The 19,898-nt window shown below is 59.9% G+C and overlaps 1 protein-coding gene across 3 annotated transcripts in view; it reads left to right on the plus strand.

Moving 5' to 3' along the window:
• Positions 1–4,040: 4,040 nt before the first annotated feature.
• Positions 4,041–19,898, plus strand: part of DNAAF5 (dynein axonemal assembly factor 5) — a 48,296-nt gene continuing 32,438 nt past the window's right edge. For 2 of the 3 annotated variants that reach the window (XM_081791619.1, XM_081791620.1), the window contains exons 1-4: positions 4,042–4,689; positions 7,150–7,334; positions 15,211–15,335; positions 15,718–15,836. In XM_081791619.1, the coding sequence (XP_081647745.1) occupies positions 4,074–4,689; positions 7,150–7,334; positions 15,211–15,335; positions 15,718–15,836 (1,045 nt within the window). In that variant the 5' untranslated portion in view covers positions 4,042–4,073. Of the gene's footprint in view, positions 4,690–7,149; positions 7,335–15,210; positions 15,336–15,717; positions 15,837–19,898 lie in introns of all 3 variants that reach the window. The other variant, XM_081791621.1, reaches the window with a different exon arrangement.

Here is a 19,898-nt window from a genome sequence, read left to right on the forward strand (position 1 = left end):
GGTCTGGCTGTGTGTCTTCGGGAAGGAGACAGGGCAGATGCCGTCTGTGTATCCGAGTGGCCGCCACCACCACCATCACAATGCTTAAGTACCGTCACCACACACGACTGCCCCATCGGTGCGTCAGGGCCACTCCCAGCTCCATCCCTAACCCCGGAGACCAGGAAGACCTGGACTTGTCACTTCACGAATGTCACGTAAGTGGGATCTCGCTGCGCTCACCCTTTAATGACTGCCCTTTGGACTCACGACATCTTCCCTAGAGTCACCAGCTCCTTGTGTAGAGCAGCCGTTCATTCCTTTGTATCTCTGAGGACACCTGTGCTGAATTTCCACGTTGAAGATTTTCTTATTGTCTGCTACTGATTTTCAGTTTGATTCAGAGAACATAGTCTCCGTATGGTTTCAGTTCTTTTAAATTGATTTTGTTTTATGGCCCAAGATATGGTCTCTCTTGGAATATGTTCCACGGTCACTGGAAAAGAATGTGTCCTCTGCTGTTGTTGGGTGGAGTGTTCCACAAGTGTCCCTTAATCTTGTCGGTTGAGGGCGGTGCTCTTGTATATCTTTGCTGAATGTCTGTCTAGTAATTCTACAACTGCTGAGAGTGGGTAAGAAGTCCTCATATAAAGTCCTTCATATGCTCTGAAGCTGTCATTTGGTGACTGTGCACTTGGGATTGGTCATTTTATCATTAGGTAACGTCCCTGTTTTTTTCTGAGAAGGTTTCTTCACTCTGAAGATTATTTTGGCTGGCATTAATAGACTCTATCTGCTTATTAAAAATTAATGTTTACTTGATATGTTATCTTCCATGCTTTTACTTTCAATCTACCCATGTCCCTGTGGCCAAAATGAGCTTCAGCACATAGTAGACAACGCAGAGTCGGGTCTCGGTTTATTCACTCTGCCAACCTCTGTCTTCTAACTGGTACCTTTAGACCATTTACGTTAAAGTAATCATTGACACATTAGGGCTTCCGTCTGCCATTTCATTAATCGTGTTGGTTTCCTCTCTTGTGCCCTGTGAGATCCTGAAACATTTGTTAGAATTCCATTTGATGTTTCTGCCTCTACCGCCATGTTGAGCTTTCTCAGCGGCTGCCCCAGACATCACCACACACACACACGGCGCTTAGAGGTCCCCTGGTATCGATGTTGTGCCATGCCGAGTGCAGTGTAGAAACCTTACTGCCACTACGTCCCTTCATCCTTCCCGCTTTTCAAATATAATTATAAATATTTCCTCTGCATACACTGAGCCCCACATCAGCGTTATTTTCTGCTTCAAGCATCAACCCTGATTGAAGAAACTTACGAAGTGAAAGACGGTCAGTCGTGTGTCCTTCCACTCTTACCCATTCTATTCTTAATTTTCTGAAGGGCCCTGCCTTCCTGTTACAATTTTCCTCTTCTTGGACAGCTCCTTTTAATCATTCACCAAGGGCAAGTCTGCTAGCAACAAATTCTATCAGTCTGCCTCTGTCTGAGAATATTTTCATTCCTCCTTCACTCCTGAGGACGGTTCTGTTGGTAGAGAATTCACTTCCCTTTCAATCTCTTTCGATGCTTGAACAACATGCCGCTTCCTCCCGGCCTCTGTGATGTAGGATAAGACACCTGCTGTCACTCATGCTGCTGTTCCCCTACAGGCCACGCATCGTTTCTATGTATAACATTTTTTCTCCTCTCTTCGGTTTTCAGAAGTTTAACTATGATGTGTTTCCCAGTCCCGTGGCCAGGAAGCGGTGGTTCGTCCTGCAATTTTCTTGCCCGTGCTGTGACTGTTAAATTAACATTTGACAGGCAGAACACAAGGACTGGGAGGGAAAGTACAAGAGAGGTGCTTATGACTCACAGGTCCTGGGGGTGCACAGCACAGCATGTGGGGAGGTCGAGGCAGGGCACAGGCAGAGAAAGGGTCCGTGGAGTGCTTTGGGGGTTCTGGGCTAAGGCCGGATCGGTCAATTTGAGTCAAAAAGAGCAGGGCTTTGCTCAGCTTTGCAGGGGCTCCCTGGGCGTCAGGGGAACGTGCTTATCACAAGGGTTGCAGGAGAGTTATACCAAAACTTTCACTGACTGTGACTCTGCAGGAATTGTAGGACACGTGCGCGTGGGAGGGGCTGGTGCTGGTCCAAAGCCCCTGCAGGCTGCCTGGCTACACTCCACGGACACAGAGGCAGCAACATTATAGACGAGTTTAGTCAAACTCAACAGCCTGCAGGCAGTTCTGGGTTGGGCTGCAGGCCTCTCTGGCACCTATTCTGGGAACCTGTGAGAGAGAAGAGGAAAACCCAGGGAACCCACTGTGCGGCCGCCACCCAGTGCTGAGGACCCTGGCCTGTCCTTTCCCATCACTGTGGAATTACTGGTAAGGTATTCCACAGGAAGGAGCAAGGAACAGTGAGTCTGCACCACGCTTTCTGGAGCAGGAGGCCGCAACACCCTAAGTCGACTGCCTGCTGTTTCCCATCTGGGGCAGAGCTCACCTTCAAACAGCCACAACTGCCCCCCACTCCCCCCACAGCAGCAAAGCACGCTCAGAAAAGTGCAAGCCTGCCAGTGCCGACTCTCCCACCCCTACAGCCTTCCTTGTGTCCCCATCACTCTAAGATAAAGGCCCTGGTGGTCTGACCCCCTCCCCCTCTTCCTGCTCTCCCTGGGTCCCTGGGCTGCAGCCACAAGGAGCTTCCAGAACAGCCTCGGGGCCTCCCTGATGGGCTCCCTTGGCAGACCGGGTGCCTTCCACGACAGTCTGGAGGCCAGAAGTCAGGGCTGGTTCCTCCCCAGGCTGCTGGGGCAGGTCTGTCCCGGGCCACTGTCCCTAGGCTGCCAGGCCAGCCTGTCCCAGGCCGCTGTCCCCAGGCTGCCGGGCCTCTCTGTCCCAGGCCGCTGTCCCCAGGCTGCTGGGCCTCTCTGTCCTGGGCCGCTGTCCCAAGGCTGCTGGGCCACCCAGTCCGGAGGCTGCAGGGCGGCTCTGTCCCGGCCGCTGTCCCTGGCCTGCACACGTGGTGTTCTCCGTGTGTGCTGCATCCACCTCCAAAATCCGCCCTTCATAGTGTAAGGGTTAAACTGTAGTGTAGGGCTAACGCTTAGCTTGAAAAATAACAGCTTTGGGTTGACACTGAAGGTTAAGAGATAACAGCCTTGCTTTGCTCTTGTAAACTACCCCTCATACTCTTGTAAATTAGGCTTCACCAATTAAGGAAACAAAAGTTCAAAGAAAAGAGCATCAGAGGCAGAGCCAAGGAGATCCACTGGTTGCAACTTAGAGGCAGAAAGTCTAAAATGAACACCTCATTAGGCAACTGTTTCTAACTCATCTGGCAACTGTTTCTAACTCATCTAGAAACTGTTTCTTTGTTCTGTTCCCAGGTGATGATAAAACGATGTGATCGGTTATAAAAACTCTCTACCCCGGGTGTTCCAGGCTGCACTCTTATCAAGAGTGTTGGACCCGGTCGGTCGGCCTTGCCTCTCATTGTAATAAACTTTGTTGTGACTGTCACTGGTGCCCATAGCATTCTGTTTCAGGAATCGTGTGGATGCAACAATAGAGGCAGTCGCATGGGACCGTGGCCCCCGTGACGTATTTTTACTCTGATGGCCGCTGTAAGGTCCCTATCGCTAAATAAGGTCACGTTCTGAGGTTCTCGGGACTAGGACTCCAATACACAAACTTGGGGGAGACAATTCAAACCACAGCACCCCCACCCGGGGCCTCTGCCCCCGCCGTTTCCCTCCCGCTCCGGCTCTCGCGCCAGCGCCTCCGCGGAGTTCCTCTCACTGACCCTGCCCTGTCACCGGTGCTGTCACTTCACGGGCAGGACTTACCTGTCCACATCAAGTCCCCTCGCCATTCATTCCCCCGACCAGTTTCGCCTCCTATCGCTACGCTGAGACCCGAGCGCGCAGGAACCCGCGGCGTTTCCGGCCCCTCCCGGCAGTGTCCCGTCCGCGCCCAGAGCTGCCAATAAAGTTGTATTCGCGACCAACCGGAAGGGGAGCCGTAATCCGCGCCGCGGCCGTCGTGAAAGCGCCGGTCTCCCCTAGCGACGGGCAACGCGGGCAAGATGGCGGCACTGGTGGCGGCGGAGGCCGCGGCGCCTCCGGGCCCGGCCGAGGCGGCCGAGGCGGCCGAGACGGCCGAGGCGGCGGAGCTGAGCCGCGCCCTGAGCCGCCTGCTGCCCGGGCTTGAGGCCGACAGCAAGCTGAGCCGGCGGCGCGCGCTCGAGGCGCTGCAGCGCGCAATCGAGGCGGCGTGGCCCGAGGAGTCCGCCGCCGCGGCCGCAGGCTTCCAGGGCCCGTGGGCGCGCCTGCTGCTGCCGCGCCTGCTGCGCTGCCTGGCCGACCCGGCGGAGGGCTGCCGCGCGCTGGCGGCGCACCTGCTGGGCCTGGGCCTGCGGCGCGCCGCGCGGCCCCGCGACGCCCTGCCGCGCCTGCTGCCGGCGCTGGTCGCGCGCCTGGCCGGCCCCGAGTCCGAGCGCGGCCGGCCGCCCGAGACCTGCGAGGAGCTGCGCCTGGCGCTCGTGCAGCTGCTCGGCCTGGCCGTGCGCCTGGGCGGCGCCGCGCTCGCGCCCCACCTGGACGACGCCGTGAGGGTGCTGCGCTGCACGCTGCTCGACCCCTTCGCCGCCGTGCGCCGCGAGAGCTGCCAGTGCGCCGCCAGCCTGGCGCGCGCCACGCCAGGTGCCCGTCTCGCGCGGGGGTCGGGGTGGGGGCGCGGGCAGGCACGGGCGCCGTCCCCGACGCCCGAAGCTGCGGCCGCTCCTCGCCGTTCGGTGGTTCGCAAAATGCAGAGTCGCGGAAACCCCGCGGAAATCGCCCAGAGGGTCTGGGACGCGGCGCGTTCCGGTAGCTGCTTCTCACCCGCGTGACGAACCCGGGCGCTGGTGGGAGCGCGCCCCGAGAATCACCGCTGCGGTCTCCCAGGCCTCGTCCCCATCGCTAAGCCTATCGGTCTTCCCTCTTTGGGTCGGAGCGCTGTCCTCCTGAATGGAGAGAGGCCACTTCTCACGTGTTTTCCTTTAATTCGTTCTCCATTATTTTAAGAATTCTAATCTGATCAGGACATTCCCTTTTTCTAAGTAGCTGTTTCTGCAGGATCTTGCCCCAGTTAACTTCTCCTTACTGCCTCAGACTGGGATGTGGAATGGTTGGAGGCCTCTACTTAGTCCCGTTGGGAAGGCTTCCTGTAGGAGGAAATATAGAGGTTGAAGATCTGTGATCTGTGGTCTGGAGGAAACCAGCTTTGAGGAATAAACAACTTGGTAGATGTGAGGAGCAGAAAGGAGGTCAAGATTGCTGGAGGGAAGAAAGGGGGGAAGCTGCTGCAGGTTTGAATTTAGTGTTAAATGCAATGGGGAGCCAGCAGGGGGTGTGGAGAAAGGGCGGGAGAGGCTCAGATTCTGATTAGTTTTTAACGTGTATTTATTTTAGAGACAGAGAAACAGAGCACAAGTGGGGGAGGGGCAGAGAGAGAAGGAGACACAGAATCCCAAGCAGGCTCCAGGCTCTGAGCTGTCAGCACAGAGCCCGACGCGGGGCTTGAACCCACAAACTGGGAGATCATGACCTGAGCTGAAGTCGGATCCTTAACCGACTGAGCCACCCAGGCACCCCAGTTCTGATGTTTAAAAGATGACTGTGGTGCTCAGAGAATTGATCACCAAAGGTGGCAAGGGGAAATGAGAAAGTCAGTTGGGGCGAGAGTTAATCCATACTTAGATGATGGTTGGCTTGGACTTGTGGGGGTGAGCGGTCGGCTAACAGACATGGAAGAAAGTGGATGGATGGATGGATGTCGGGCACGGAGCGGGCAGGGTGTCCTGTTGAACTGGGTGGGGGATGAGGGAGAAGGAGGTTTGGGTGGACAGGAGACAAAGAAGAATGAATGAGGCTTCTTTTCACCCCTTGCCATTAGGGACCGTCAAGATTTCCGTTGTGAGTGACAAGTTTGGATTCAAATAGTACAGAATTTCTAAGAGAGCTGGGTTTGAGGCTTGGGCTGGAGACAGCCTTTGGGAATTACAAGCTTTTGTTTATTTTTTTTTTAATTTTTTTTAATGTTTATTTTTGAGACGGAGAGAGACAGAACATGAGCGGGGGAGGGGCAGAGAGAGAGAGGGAGACACGATCCGAAGCAGGCTCCAGGCTCCGAGCTGTCAGCACAGAGCCCGACGTGGGGCTCGAACTCACAAACTGTGAGATCGTGACCTGAGCCGAAGTCGGACGCTTAACCGACTGAGCCACCCAGGCGCCCCAAGGGAATTACAAGCTTTTAACACATTTCTCATTGACCCCCAACCACTTCGCTCCCTGGTCTGTGGGTCAGCCAGGGTGACAGCTTCTGCCTTGCAGCCTTTGTGTGTTCCCTCACTGGACTGTAAGTTCTGGAAGGGTGGGGCAGTGCCTGCCCGCATCCTAGGTGCCCACGCATTTCCGAGCGAGGGACGGTTCCTCGTGCTTGAAGGACGTCCCTCCTCCAAACCCTCTACTCTGCCGGCTCCCCGTGAGGACCCTCTCCTGGATCCACACCACACTGGGCAGCGCTAGGTCAACATCCCGCCTTGATCTGAGGCCCTCAGGGCGAAAGAACTCAGCTACAGCATCACCGAAGTAGCCGTCTGTGGTTGTGTCTCCAGCAGCGGCAGAACTGAAGTCAGAACTCCAACACCAGCGGGCCGGCCTACCTGCCAGAGACATCCCAGTTCTGATTTTGTGCGAGGCCCGAACAAGTAGGCAGTGGAGTGGCTTCACCCCAAGTGATGTCGGCCCTGTTCCCTGTGTAGCGCCAGCCATCTGGCTTCGAGGCACAGCCAGTGTGGGGACTTGGGCAGCGTTCTCCAGGCTCCGTTTCTCTCCTTTGGCTGGCATCCCTCTCGGGCACCCAGTGCCACTGCTGACAGCCTCCCACTCTCCTCGTAGCTCCTGCCTTTGGCCGAGAGGGAGTCAAGCCCCTGGCCTTTTCCTTTCGTGCCGTCTGGGTCACACGCCAGTCCTGTGCCTCTCCCGGCGCCAGGGGGCACACACCTGTGCTCGGCAGGCCGGCAGCAGGGACCTGGGTGGGGAGAGGGCGTTCCGGGACACGGGGGGGCCTGTCCTCCCAGGAGCCCGTGGAGGTAAGTGGGTTCCTCCCCTGTCTCACAGACCACTTCCACATGCAGTCGGAGTCCTTGATCGGCCCCCTGATGCAGAGCATCTCACACCAGCACTGGAAGGTGCGGGTGGCTGTCATCGAGGCCACCGGCTCTGTGATCCAGTTTGGCAGCGGGAAGTCGGTGGACGACGTCCTCCCTCACTTTGCTCAGAGGCTCTTCGATGACGTCCCCCAGGTAACGAGTTTCTCCTCTAGGTGGTCCCCCCCCCCCCCCTTCACCGGGAACGCGCTATTTGTAACTTCTTTTTTTCTGTAAAACTCTTACCTGTTGCCCCGGACATCTTGCATCATTTGCCGTCACTGGGTGGTCTTGGTTCACGCCTCTGGGAAAACGGGGAGAGTTGAATTGTTTTAATATGTTCGTTGTTCTTCACTTGGGGGAACGTGGGACGGGAGTATTTCCTCCTTGGAAAACAGTCGAACTGAGTGTAGCGCGTGGTTTCAGAGGCGTCTGTGAGACGCACGTCCATCGAGGCGGATTGATGAACCCCAGCGGTTGGTGAACCAGACCTGTGAGGAGGAGGAGGAGGGTCAGAAGTGGTGTGTCGGGGTCATGTTTCTGTTGGGCCTTGGGACCCACCGAGAGAGACAGACCGAGACCAGAATGCTGGCTTTTCTGTTGGCAGAAGTCAGGTTGGAGGCTGGGTCATGGATGTGAGGCCACAGTTTGCTTATAGAACCTGAAGACCCCCGGCAACAACAAGGGGAGGAGAGCCACCCGCCCCCCAGAGGGAGGAGACGGGGAGGGGATCACTTAGGGGAGGGAGGAGACGGACCAGGGGGTCGCCCGGGGAGGGAGGGGCAGCGGTTGCTGGCGGAAGTCCCCCGAGTGGTTAGAAAGTGCCCCTGCCTGTGGCCGTGGGGGCATGAGGTGGCCCAAGGTGGCCAAGGACTGAGAAGCTGGTGCTATGGCCGCCTGGCCCCTGCTGTCCCGATGGGGGAGCACTTGTGTGCCGGCCCCTCCCCCATTGTCCACACACCGTCTCCTTTAACCCTTCACACCAGCTGCTCGCATGTCCCCTGCGGTCTAGCAATGGTGCTGCACGCTCAGGGCGGCCCCGCCGGAGCTGGCCCCCGGGGCCCAGGTGTGGTGACACTAGAGAGCGTTGCCCGGCACCATCCGGCCGCCTGGCCGCAGGCACGCTTCAGTTTCCTTCCAAGTTGCTTTGTTTGGTTTTATTTTTTTAAGCAGCTTTATGGAGCAACAACTCACATAGTGTGCAAATCACTCATTTAAACGTTCAGCGTTTTTGGTATGTCATCTTTAGAGTGTTTGGTAAAATACGCGTAACATAAAGTGGGCCATTTCTACCACTTTTGAGATGGAGTTCGGACGCGTGAAGCGCATTCACGACGCGGTGGGACCGCCGCCGTTAACCACAACTTCTTCCCATCGCGCCCTCCCCCCTCCTCCCCGCCCCCACTCCCTGCCGCCCGTGAGCAGGACAGTGAGTGGTCTTGGTGGCTCTTCCACCGGGCGACGTGTTGCGGCGGGGGTCACGCTGTGTTCCTCCGTGAGGCTGAGGGATCGCCGTTGTGCGGCGGGCTGTATTCTGTCCCTTCACCCGTCGCCGGGCGCTTGTGCCAACGTGGGGACGCAGGTGTCTGAGCCCACCTTCGCTTCTCTGGGGCCCGGGCCGTAGACCCAGGAGTGGGGGTGCCGGGTCGTACGGTAACTGTCCGTTTAGCCTATGGAAGAGCCATCGGGCCACTCTCCGCGGTGGCCGCGCGCCTGGCATTCCCGGCGGCGGTGCGCGAGGGGTCCGCCCCCTCCACGTCCCCACGGCGCTTCTCCGGGGTCTGTGTGTGTCTGTCGCCGTCCAGCCGGGTGCGAAGCGGCGTCTCAGTGTGGCCGTGACTCTGTTTCCCTGATGGTGAGTGACGTCGAGCATATTTTCGCGTGCTTGTTGCCGGATTGTCTCGCCTGACAGGCGAGAACATTCAGCTCGGGGCCCCTGACAGTGTGGCCCGTAGGCACGTGTGCACACGTGCCCAGAAGGGACCCTGATGCCTGTTGGGGTTGTGTGGACGGCTTAGAGCTTCTTACCACTTGCTGTTGGATGCCTGAGGAGGCAGAGGGGCTGGGGGTGGCCCCGGCACCCCTTGGGGACTGGAGGTGCCTCTCGGCAGGATGAGCCCCTCAGGGCTCTAGGGGCCAGGACAGAAGCCCCCCTCAGTTGCCCGCCTGTGACGTCCCGCACCGGGGTCCGGGTGTGACGTGCCAGCCGCCCAGGATGTCGCTTCAGGCCGTGTCCCTACACCCCAGGGTCAGAGAGCCCCTCCCTGCTCCCAACAACCTGCGGGCCGCTGAACTGGGGTGACTGGGGACGCGCCCCCCCCCCACCCCCCCCCCCGTGAGCTGGATGGGGTCGGCACCGGACAGCATGGGAGGTGGGGACCAAGAGCAGAAGCGGGCTCTGCCCCGGGAGGGGGCGGGGCGCTGGGTCGGCTGCAGCCTGGACTGGAGACCGGCACCTCGACTGGAGACCTGGTGCAGGAGGCGGGGGCCGAGGTGGATCCCGGTGGCAGACGGTGGTGCCGCCACCCCCGGGACGGCCTCCCTCCCGGCTTGTGCCAGGCGGACCCGGGGCGCGAGGGCAGGTGGAACAGCTTTCCTCGAAGGAGCGTGGTGACCGCGTACGACAGCTTTCTGTCAACAGTGCTACTGTCAGTCGGGAGCTTCCCGTAAACAGCCTGGTTGTGTCGCAGGCCCCGTGAGCGTGGACCTGTGAGGATGGGTGTCGACAGGTCCCTGTGAACCCTGTGGCTGCGTGTCAACGGACAGGTCCCTGAGAACGGCACGGCCGTTGCTGCCGTCAGGGGCAACATTCCGCCTCCTTGGTGACGGAGTTTTCCAGACTTGGGGCTGCAACTTTTTCTTGTGATTTAGTGTTCCAGAAACACTGTCCGTTATTAAAGCTGTCTTTATTTTCGTTTCTTCCCGGTGGGATTTGATCTGCTCTGCACAATTTCCAGGGCCGATCGAAGTAGGATTTCCAATCCAACCTGGAGCTGGCCACCAGCTTTCTCGCCGATGAGGGGTCCTGTCAGCGGGGTGCCCAGCAAGTTCCTCGCAGTGAGTTGGTAGGGAAGTCACTGGCTACCCCTTATGCGTCTGCACGGGGTCTCAGGCCCTCGTGGTCCCGGGCTCCGCGGGTGTTTCTGCGGTTTCAGGGGCCGGGCCTCTTGCGGACCCGCGGTCCCGTGGACAGCCCGGGGCTGTGTCCGGATCTCACCACGCTCCACGCGGAAGGTGAGCATCTCCCTGCTCCGTAACTTGTGGAAAACATCCCGCAGCTACTGTCCTACGGCTTTTGCCGGACCGTATCCTGGGTCACCCCACTGCAGGGCAGGTGGCTGCCAGAAGTAACTTACTAGAGGTGTTTCGCCCAAATTGACCCTTTCGGTCTGTGTGGCCCTCCCGTGCAGAGGAGACCGTGAGGACCCCCCGTCTCACAGGTGGGGAAGCGGGGCACAGAGGGGCACGGAGCTTGCCCCGGGGGCAAGGGGGCTCAGAACGTGGGCGGTAGGTCCCGGAATTCCTGCTCTGGAGGTCCGTCACCTCAGGTCTCCGGGACATGTCTGAGCATGTGGGAAGAGGGTGTCCCAGCGCGGCAGGGCTGAGGTGGCTTCCTCTGAAACCCGTCCTCCGCACGCGCCAACCGCGAGGGGAGGCACGGCCGGGGTTCTGCCCCTGGCCATAGTCCTCCGTGTCCTTACAGCCCTCGGGTGCCCCTGGGGTGAGCCTCATCTTCACGCACCCCTGCGTGTTGCAGGTGATGACGTCTCAGCCAGAAGCTGGGATTGTGTGTGCTCTCCGCGGTCTGGGTAAGACGCGCCGACCCCGTTACGGAAGCGCCTGGGACCTGGGACCTGCCTGGGTGCCGCGCGGGGCCCTGCCTGGGAATGCCTGGCTCGGCAGGCTGGAGCTCGGCCGCCCCGCCTGCACCCCTGCTGCCGGCCCAGCGGGCGTCCAGGCCCAGCCTCGGGGCGTCCCCAGGCCCCGCCTTCTGCCAGCTCCCCGGTGGAGCAGAGAAATGGGCGGGCCCTGCCCCTGCCCTGCGAGGACCTCACTGGTGCTGAGGGGTGATGGGTGTGGGGACGGAGCGGTGCCTGAGGAGAGGACGGTGCGCCCCCAGCGGTTCTGGGGACTTTCGAGGCTGTGGGAGGGGATGTGATGAGCTGCAGACCCCGGGGGGAGTCCTGCCGCGGGGCACCGAGCGGGTGTCGGAGTCCTGCGTTCGGTCAGAACAGCCTGAGACTGGGAGCCTGTCGCTCTTGTGGAGCAGGGTACTCTCTGGTGGCAGGTCTCGATTTCACCGCAGGAGCGAGAAGATCTGGGACCTGTGCGCAGGGGAAATGGGGTCCCCGTGTGCTCTGCCGTTATGGTGACCTTCCCGCCTTCCCCTTCCCCCTCCGCCTCCTGCCTCCTGACCTTCCCGCCTTCCCCTTCCTGCCTCCTGACCTTCCCGCTTGGTGACCTTCCCACCTTCCCCCTCCCGCCTCATGACCTTCCCGCCTTCCCCCTCCGCCTCCCGCCTTGTGACCTTCCCTCCTTCCCCCTCCTGCCTCCTGACCTTCCCGCTTGGTGACCTTCCCACCTTCCCCCTCCCGCCTCATGACCTTCCCGCCTTCCCCTCCTTCTCTCGCCTGGTGACTTTCCCGCCTCGTGACCTCCCCGCCTTCTCCCTCCGCCTCCCGCCTTGTGACCTTCCTGCCTTCCCCCTCCCGCCTCATGACCTTCCGGCCTTCCCCCTCCTGCCTCCTGACCTTCCCGCCTGGTGACCTTCCTGCCTTCTCCCTCTGCCTCCCACCTCATGACCTTCCTGCCTTCCCCCTCCGCCTCCCACCTTGTAACCTTCCCTCCTTCCCCCTCCTGCCTCCTGACCTTCCCGCCTTGTTACCTTCCCGCCTTCCTCCTCCACCTCCCACTTTGTGACCTTCCCTCCTTCCCCCTCCCGCTTCATGACCTTCCCGCGTTCCCCTCCTTCTCTCGCCTGGTGACTTTCCCGCCTCATGACCTCCCCGCCTTCCCCCTCCGCCTCCCGCCTCGTGACCTTCCTGCCTTCCCCCTCCCATCTCGTGACCTTCCCGCCTTCCCCCTCTGCTTCCCGCCTCCTGACCTTCCGCTTCCCACCTCGTAATCTTCCCGCCTTCCCCGTCTGCTTCCCGCCTCCTGCCCCTGACGTTAAAATGAAGGAAAACTGGCAACAGATACAGCGGCTGTTCAGGTCCAATGCATACCTAGGAAATATTATGTTGAACCTTTTTCAGGATTAAGAACTAAAAATGTTACAGGTTGAGTTGAAACCCTTTCTGCTAATTTTTTTAACTGAATTTAAATATTGTATACTTGAAACAGAATTTGCTGTGTTATTTAAAATATTGTGTTGAGGGGCGCCTGGGTGGCTCGGTTGGTTAAGCATCTGACTCTGGATCTCAGCTCAGGTCTTGACCTCAGGGTCGTGAATTTGAGCCCCTTGTTGGGCTCTGTGCTAGGTGTGGAGCCTACTGAAAAATTTTTTAAATAAAATAGCAAAATATATCATTGTGTTGATACTATTAAAAAAGTTTTTTATTGGGGCACCTGGGTGGCTCAGTCGGTTAAACGTCCGACTTCGGCTCAGGTCATGATCTCGTGGTCCGTGAGTTAGAGCCCCGTGTCGGGCTCTGTGCTGACAGCCTGGAGCCTGCTTCAGATTCTGTGTCTCCCTCTCTCTGACTCTCCCCTGTTCATGCTCTGTCTCTCCCTGTCTCAAAAATAAATAAAAACGTTAAAAAAAATTTTTTTTTTTTTATTTAAAAATAAATAAATAACTAAAAGTTTTTTATTATAAAGATGGGGCTTACTTGAAATGATGTAAGATGCGTAAAATTCAAGGCATTTGGTGAGCACGGGCCGTGATGTGCTGCGGAACGATTTCGCGTGAGACGGTTAATTACACTCAGGCCCTGGACAGAAAGACCCCCAGCCCCCAAGCGTGAACTGCTCAAGCTCCAGGGAAAGGTGACTTCCTCCAACTGCTTTCGAGTCTGGTGGGATGACGAGTGCCAGTCTGCTGAGGAGTTGGCCTTACTAGCCTCTGCTGAGAGCAGGGTACGGAAATAAACGGGCTCCTTGCAAGAGCCGGGCGGTTCACTGGGTCCCTGAGACGCTCCAGTTAAAGGAGAGTGGGACGTTCTCTTCTGTGTTCACGTGCTGTGTTAAGTACACGGCTCTTCCCCCTTGGCTGTCGGTGCCCGGTCTCTCTGGCCCAGCCCCCCCAGTCCGCAGCCTGACTCGGAGAGGAAGAACTCTCGGTTCATTCTGCTTTTTCTCCTTTAGTTGAAAGATTTCCTGCTTAGTCAAACTGTTACTTGGCAACTCTGCTCAGTGCTGTTTTCCTGAGCCGAAAGGGGTAATTTGTCTCGTGATGACAGGGATCGGCAGGTTTCTGGCGACACCAGCTTGAGGCTGGGGGAGGCCGGCCCTCGGGCTCTCCCAGCTCACGAGGGGAGACACCTGAAGTCTCCAACCTGCAAAATGCCTGGATCTTGGGGGACATTGCAGTGACTGTCGGGAGAGCGCAGCCGGACGGTCTGGAGGGTCCGGCAGGTCCCTGACCCCCAGCGGCCGGGACACGCCTTCGCTGCAGGGGCCGGCCCCCTGGAGTCTGGTGGTCCCGAGCGCCTGCCATCCTGCAGAGGCCCCAGTCGTTCCCCGTGTTCGGGCACCCAGCAGGGTGGCAGGTAGGCCCTCGTCAGACAGGCTCTCGGGCGCCACCAGCTCAAGGTGTTGGCTGAGCTTCGAGGGTCTCGCCTGCTGCTTGTACTTTTGCCCTGAGGCACGTTGATTCCTCAGGAGTCCCTCGGGGCCCCGGGGTCACGCAGGAGGACCTCACGGAGAGATTGCTCTATGCTACTCTGTCCTCGGCGGCACAGTCGGCGTGGGGCGGCTGTGGGTGTCCATTTGTAGGGACCGGGGCCTCTGATCGTTGGGAGCACGTCTCAGATTCTCCGGGATCCTTAGCTACAGTTTTGATTGTTAATAATTTCACGAGAAGTTCAACAGTAGCGCGGAGCCCCAGCCGCCCCTCCCTTGGTCGGCCCTGTTTACACGCACGGGCCGCTGGGATTAGTGAGCCAGGCGCCTGGCCCTCCTGTGCGTCAAGCCCCGCCCCAGGTGCCTTCCTCCCTGGCCGGGAGCCAGCGTCCTGTTCTCCCATTTTTGGGGAAGGGAGAGTGAGTTTCAGGGAGGTCGGCGGCCGCATGGCCCATTCCCAGTGCAGGTGCCTGAACATGAGCGTGGGCTCCCCGCGCTGGTCCCCCGACCTGTGAGCTGCGGGGGCGTCACTGCTACGGCACACCCGCCAGGGGGCCCCTGCAAGCGCAGCCCCAGCCAGCGGTGGGCACGTACCCCGGCCGCCTGCCCAGGGTAACACAGCCCTCGGAGGGGGGCGGTGGCGCTCCCGCGCTCCCCAGGATCGGGCGCAGGCTGGGGCTCAGCCCATCCTGCTCTCCTCCCACGACGCCAGGCTGGCTGAGTCCCCGCCCCGGGCTCTGTTCTGAGGGAGCTGGGCCTCAGGCACCTCGTTTCTTCCCTGTGGCGGGCAAAGTGGGCAGAGGCCTGCAGGCCGCCTTGGCACACGGCCAGAACCAGGGGCCCCCTGTTGGCCTCCTCAGGAGGCCCTCGCGCGGTGTGGCCTCTGCAGGCTGACGTTTCGCGGGGGCTCGCCCACGGCCCATTTGAATACCCGCGGTGAGACAGCGCCCAGCCCGGGGGGTTCCCACACCGAAGGCCCTGCCGGCGAGACCCGTGGGACCTGCTGCAGCCAGCAGAGGACCAGGCCAGAGCCCGGGAGACGCGGGCTCACGCCCACGAGATGGGGCAGTCCTGGCGTTTCCTCCGCCAGCCCGCGGTGTGGACGGCAGAGACGCTCTGGGACCCCAGGCGGGCGTCGGGCCAGGATGGCAGCGCCCGAGCTCGCTGCAGGGTCTGCGCGGCGGGTGCCCCCTGCACGTCCTGTGCCCGGCTGAAGCCCTTCCCCCCCCCACACTTCCTTCGCGTGCAGGTGCGGCAGGCGGTGACTTGTGTGGTGGGGGGCTGGCTGCTGGACCTGCGGGACCGCTACTCCTTCTTCCACAAGCTGATCCCACTGTTGCTTAGCAGCCTCGAGGACGACATCCCCGAGATCGCGTAAGTACGGAGCTCATGCTGGTGGCCGCCGCTCTGGGCGAGGCCCGGGCCGGCCGGGTGCAGGTCCCCGTGTTTCCGGGACCGTCAGGGGCCCCTCCGAAGTTGTCACTTACAGCAGCGGTGCTGTGTCTGCTGTGGAGTCCCTCCTGGAGCCCGCCTCGTCCCCTCTGTCCTGTTTGCTGTGGGATCGTGTGTCCCACGGGACGCGTCTGCGGCTTTTAAATAGTCGAGAGTTCCCGGTGCTTCGGGCACATCAAGGAGTCCATCTGGGTTTAGCGCCGTGAGCAGAGCCGTCAGAAGCCCTCAGAGTTCCCAGCGTCCTCGGGGGCAGACGTGGCTCCGGCCTTCCGCATGCCCGCCTGACACGCGTGTTGTGCCGCAGGCTCGCGGCCGCCAGCCTCTGGGAGAAGGTGGGCCTGCAGTGGCAGAGGGAGAACGAAGACGACCTCAAAGATAAGCTGGACTTCGCCTCGCCCCCTCCAGCCCACCACCCCTCGCCAGGTGAGTGTGGGCCGCCCGGGCGGGTGAGGGGTTCTGTGGCGGGGCTGGGGCGCGGGCCCGCACAGTGGAGCGTGCTGGAGACCCGGCCCAGGACACCTCCCTGGGGCCTTCCCCTCTGGGCCCGCTGCGGGTGTCGGGGATACGTCAGGCCGCGAAGCCGTGGGCGGCGGCTGCTGGCCGTGGCAGGAATTGTGGAAGCAGGCGGTGCTGTCACTTTACAAGAGAACCTGTGAACTGCACCCAAAATGCAGTTACAGGGGAAGAGCAGGGCCCGGGCCAGGGGCGCGCTCAGAACAGAGGCGCCCCCACAGCCTCCCTGTGGGTCCCTGCCACACCGCGAGCACACACGTGTCGTCGTCGGCGCGTCCCGGGCACGCGAGCCAGGCCGGGCGGAGCCACCCCCCGGAGCCGTCCCTCCTCCCTGCCCCACGGACCCACGTGCCGAGCAGCACTTTCCGCCAGGGACGCAGCGTTTCCTGCTGCGGTCTGTCTGCAGCGCGTCTCCTTCAAACACAACGCTGGCGAGGGCCACGGTGGTGAAGATGCGCGGTCGGACCATAGCGGCCACGAGGAGCCCGCCGCGTGAGGGCCGCGCGGACACCTGCCACGACAGGGGCTCCGAGGCCGGCTTGGGAGCGGCCCCCCAGGCTCCCAGCCCCGTGACCCCTTCCGGTGTGTGCTCAGCTGGTACAGGGGGGATCACACAGGTTGTAGAAAGGGCCAACTTCAGCGGCTAGCGGGGTTTTGCTGCCTTAGTAAAGTTTGACGGCGCGGCGTCTTTTTAAAGCGTGGACCTTCGACGTAGAGCTCGCCGTGATTTTATTTTTAAACGCGCCCTCATCGCCTGTGAAGGAAGCCGAGCTCCGAAGGCGCCTTCCTGCCCTCCGCTGCCTGGAGGCAGCATCTCGCCACTTGGCCCGGCGGGAGACCACACTCCGCTTGCCGACGGGCCGTCCCTGCCGCCTTCTCACCGCGGACGGGAAATGACGACCGCCCTGGGACGTGAGGTCGGGACGCCTCCCTCCCCGGTCCTGGACAAACCTGAGGTTCTCGGCCGACAGCTCCCCACATGTCACATGGGTCTCCGCCCAGGAGTGGTCAGCCTGTCGCCCTGCCCCCCCTCCCCCGGCTACCCGCGTGCACGCGGGGCCGTCCTCCCGCTGCAGGGACATTTTGTCCGGTGTGGGCGCGGTGCTGGGTCATCTCCCGGGTCACGCAGGGCTCAGGGGCACGCAGGCTGGTGGCTCTCAGGCTCCGAGACAGCCACCTCCCAGAGGCTTGTTTCAGTCCCACCGGAACGAGTTTGGAACAAATTCCAATCGTGGTTAGCGGCATGAGCACTAGATTTTGTTAGATTGTTAGCATTTTTCTCCTAAAATTACTTCTTTGTAATTAGACTTTCAAATCTAAGTTTTAAGATTTTTTTTTTTTTACACCATTTCATACATCAGATTTCACGAGCCACCCCAGGCCCTGCCGCCCGCCTCCCCTCGACTCGTGACACGGCCGTGAGATCATTTCTGTTTGCACGTTCACCCTTCCCACAGAAGGCTCCTTAGGGTGGGGCCTACCTTCCTGCCTCGGGGAGCATCTCCTTCTGTGGACATGCCTCAGTTTACCTACCGCTGGAGCCAGGATGTTTAGGTCATTTCTGGGTTTGGGTGATTTCGGTTAAGGCCTGTCTGAGCACCTGCGTCCGGGTCTCTGCATGAACTATGTGCTCTCTCGGTTAAGCCCCAGGGAGTGGGTGCTGCCATTCTCTCTGTCTCTCTGTCTCTCGCTCTCTTTCTGTCTCTCAGTCTGTGTCTGTGTGTCTCTTTCTGTGTCTCTATCTTTCTGTGTCTCTCTCAGTCTCTGTCTCTGTGTCTCTTTGTCTTCTCTGTCTCTGTTTCTCTGTGTGTCTCTCTCAATCTCTCTGTGTCTCTCTCTTTCAGTCTCTTTCTCTGTCTCTGTCTCCATGTCTCTCTGTATCTCTCTCTCTCAGTCTGTGTCTCTCTCTCTCTCTCTCTCTCTGTTTCTCTCTCTGTCTCTGTGTCTCTCTGTCTCTGGGTGTCTCTCTGTGTCCTCTCTCTCAGTCTCTCTTTCTCTGTGTCTCTCTGTCTCTCAGCTGCGTGTCTGCGTCACACCTGCAGGGGGCAGGTCGCCGTTGGTCCTGGTCAGCACACGCCGTGGCATTGGGTCTGCTGTTCGGCCGTCCTCACGGGCGTGTCGTGGCTCTAATCTGACTTCAGCATCTGTCGTGCACTCACGCCCCGTGCTCATCCACGCGTCGTCTGGGGTCGAGTGCCCAGATCTGTCGTCCGGGTTAAATTGGGTTGTTTGTTGTCTACCTGTCGAGTCGTGAGGATTCCTCACGCGTTCTGGGCACGGGCCTCTGTCGGCTGTGTCCTGCGCCCCTTCTCTCTGGCCGGACTGCTTTGGAGTCCCCAGCTTGCCCGCGGCCGGTGGCCCTGGCGGGGCCTGCTCCGCTCACTCTGACTCGCGGAAGGAGACCCCCTCCTGCTCACGGGCCTCTCGCTGTCCCTGACCCCGTGCTTCCGTGAGCGGACGGACGGATTTGAGGAGGTGCGCAGCTCACTGCCGAGGGACCTTCGTCCTGTCGCATCGGGGTTCGGACCAGGCGCGCGTAGCACGGGCCGTCATCGTCACCACACGGTTTGCCATTAGCTTGACAAACCAAGTGTCCTGTTGCAGCACAGAAATCAATCTCCACTTTTAGAACCAGCTACGTCCCGGAGTCAGCCGCTCGCTGAACCAAGAAGTGCAGGTTCGTGCTTGCAGAGGACGTGCCCATCCGTCGCGCCCTCGAACCGTGGGTTCCGGAGTCCCTTCTCCCGGAAATTTTCCTCCTGTGAATACTGTTGTCCTTGGTGCCGCTTGAGCGAAGAGGAAAGCATTTCCTCGTGACAGTGACCGGCTTGCCAGACCTTTTGACGCAAGAGAGAACAGAGTTGGTTTTTCCCCGGCTTAGAAATAAGTAGAGTTCCGTTTGAATAAACACCGTTGTCACGTGAGCGCTTTCATGGTGATGCCCTTCAGGGTTTTCGTGTTCTTTGCAGAGCTCAGACCTGCTCTGCTTGCCTGTTTCGTCCAGGTATCTGGAGAGGTGGCAGTGGTCAGGAAGGTCACATTGTGCGGAGGAGAGATGGGCGGGCATGGGGGGCGGGGGCGGGTTTGCACCGTGTGCAACCAAGCGAGGGTCCATGGCGCACAGCACAGCCACTCGGAGCCTTGGGTGCTGGGGAGCAGGGGCTCTGGGACACGGGCGGGGTCCCACTGCTCAGAAGGCTGGGCGAACCTGGTTTTCTCCTTATCGGAGGTGAGGCACCCAGGCCCAAAGCAGGGAGCGGCTGGTCCACAGGCAGGGAGTCAGGACCGGCACCCGCCTGAGCCACGTTGGGGCTTAGGACACGCGTGTGTGTCCTTGGTGACCCTCCCCAGCCTTCCCGCTGACCGCCGCCCCCTGCACTTCTTGAGGAGGGGCGGTCTCTGGTCAACTCTGAGCCGCGTCCACGGGAACCTCGTGCAGAAGCCCGAGTGTCACCCTGCCTGTTTGTGGTGCCTCATAAACCCACACGCGTTCAGGGCAGACCTGGTGGCACTTAGATACGTGCGTTAAAAAGCCGCTGAGCTATTTTTCTGCCCACAATTAAGTTGCGCTTTGCCTGATGGAGCAAAAACTAAGCCGACGTAACGTTCTGCGTGCTTCTGGCCCAGCTTAGTCAAGGCTTTGCGTCGACCCCTCCTTGAGTTAAAACTCCAGCACGGTGGGGGGCGCTCTGCCCATTTGCAGACCGCGCCCCTCCCTCCCCCAGGATGGGTCTCGGCCGCTGCGTCTGCACCAGGGGTGTCACCCACAGGCCTGGCAGCCCCCGGGCACCCACCCAGCCCGATGATAAAGCCCCAGGTCAGCTGGTGGGAAAAACGACCTCGGGATGAATCAAGGACACCTACAGGGAAGACAGAACACCTGCGCTTTGAGCCAGGATTTGAACTTTGACCTCAGACCCAGAGGTCACCACTCCCAGAGCCTGTCTGCCTCCAGTGCGCACAGACTTGACA

This window comes from Panthera onca, chromosome E3, assembly GCF_046562875.1.
Source record: "Panthera onca isolate mPanOnc1 chromosome E3, mPanOnc1 haplotype 2, whole genome shotgun sequence".
Taxonomy (NCBI): Eukaryota; Metazoa; Chordata; class Mammalia; order Carnivora; family Felidae; genus Panthera; species Panthera onca.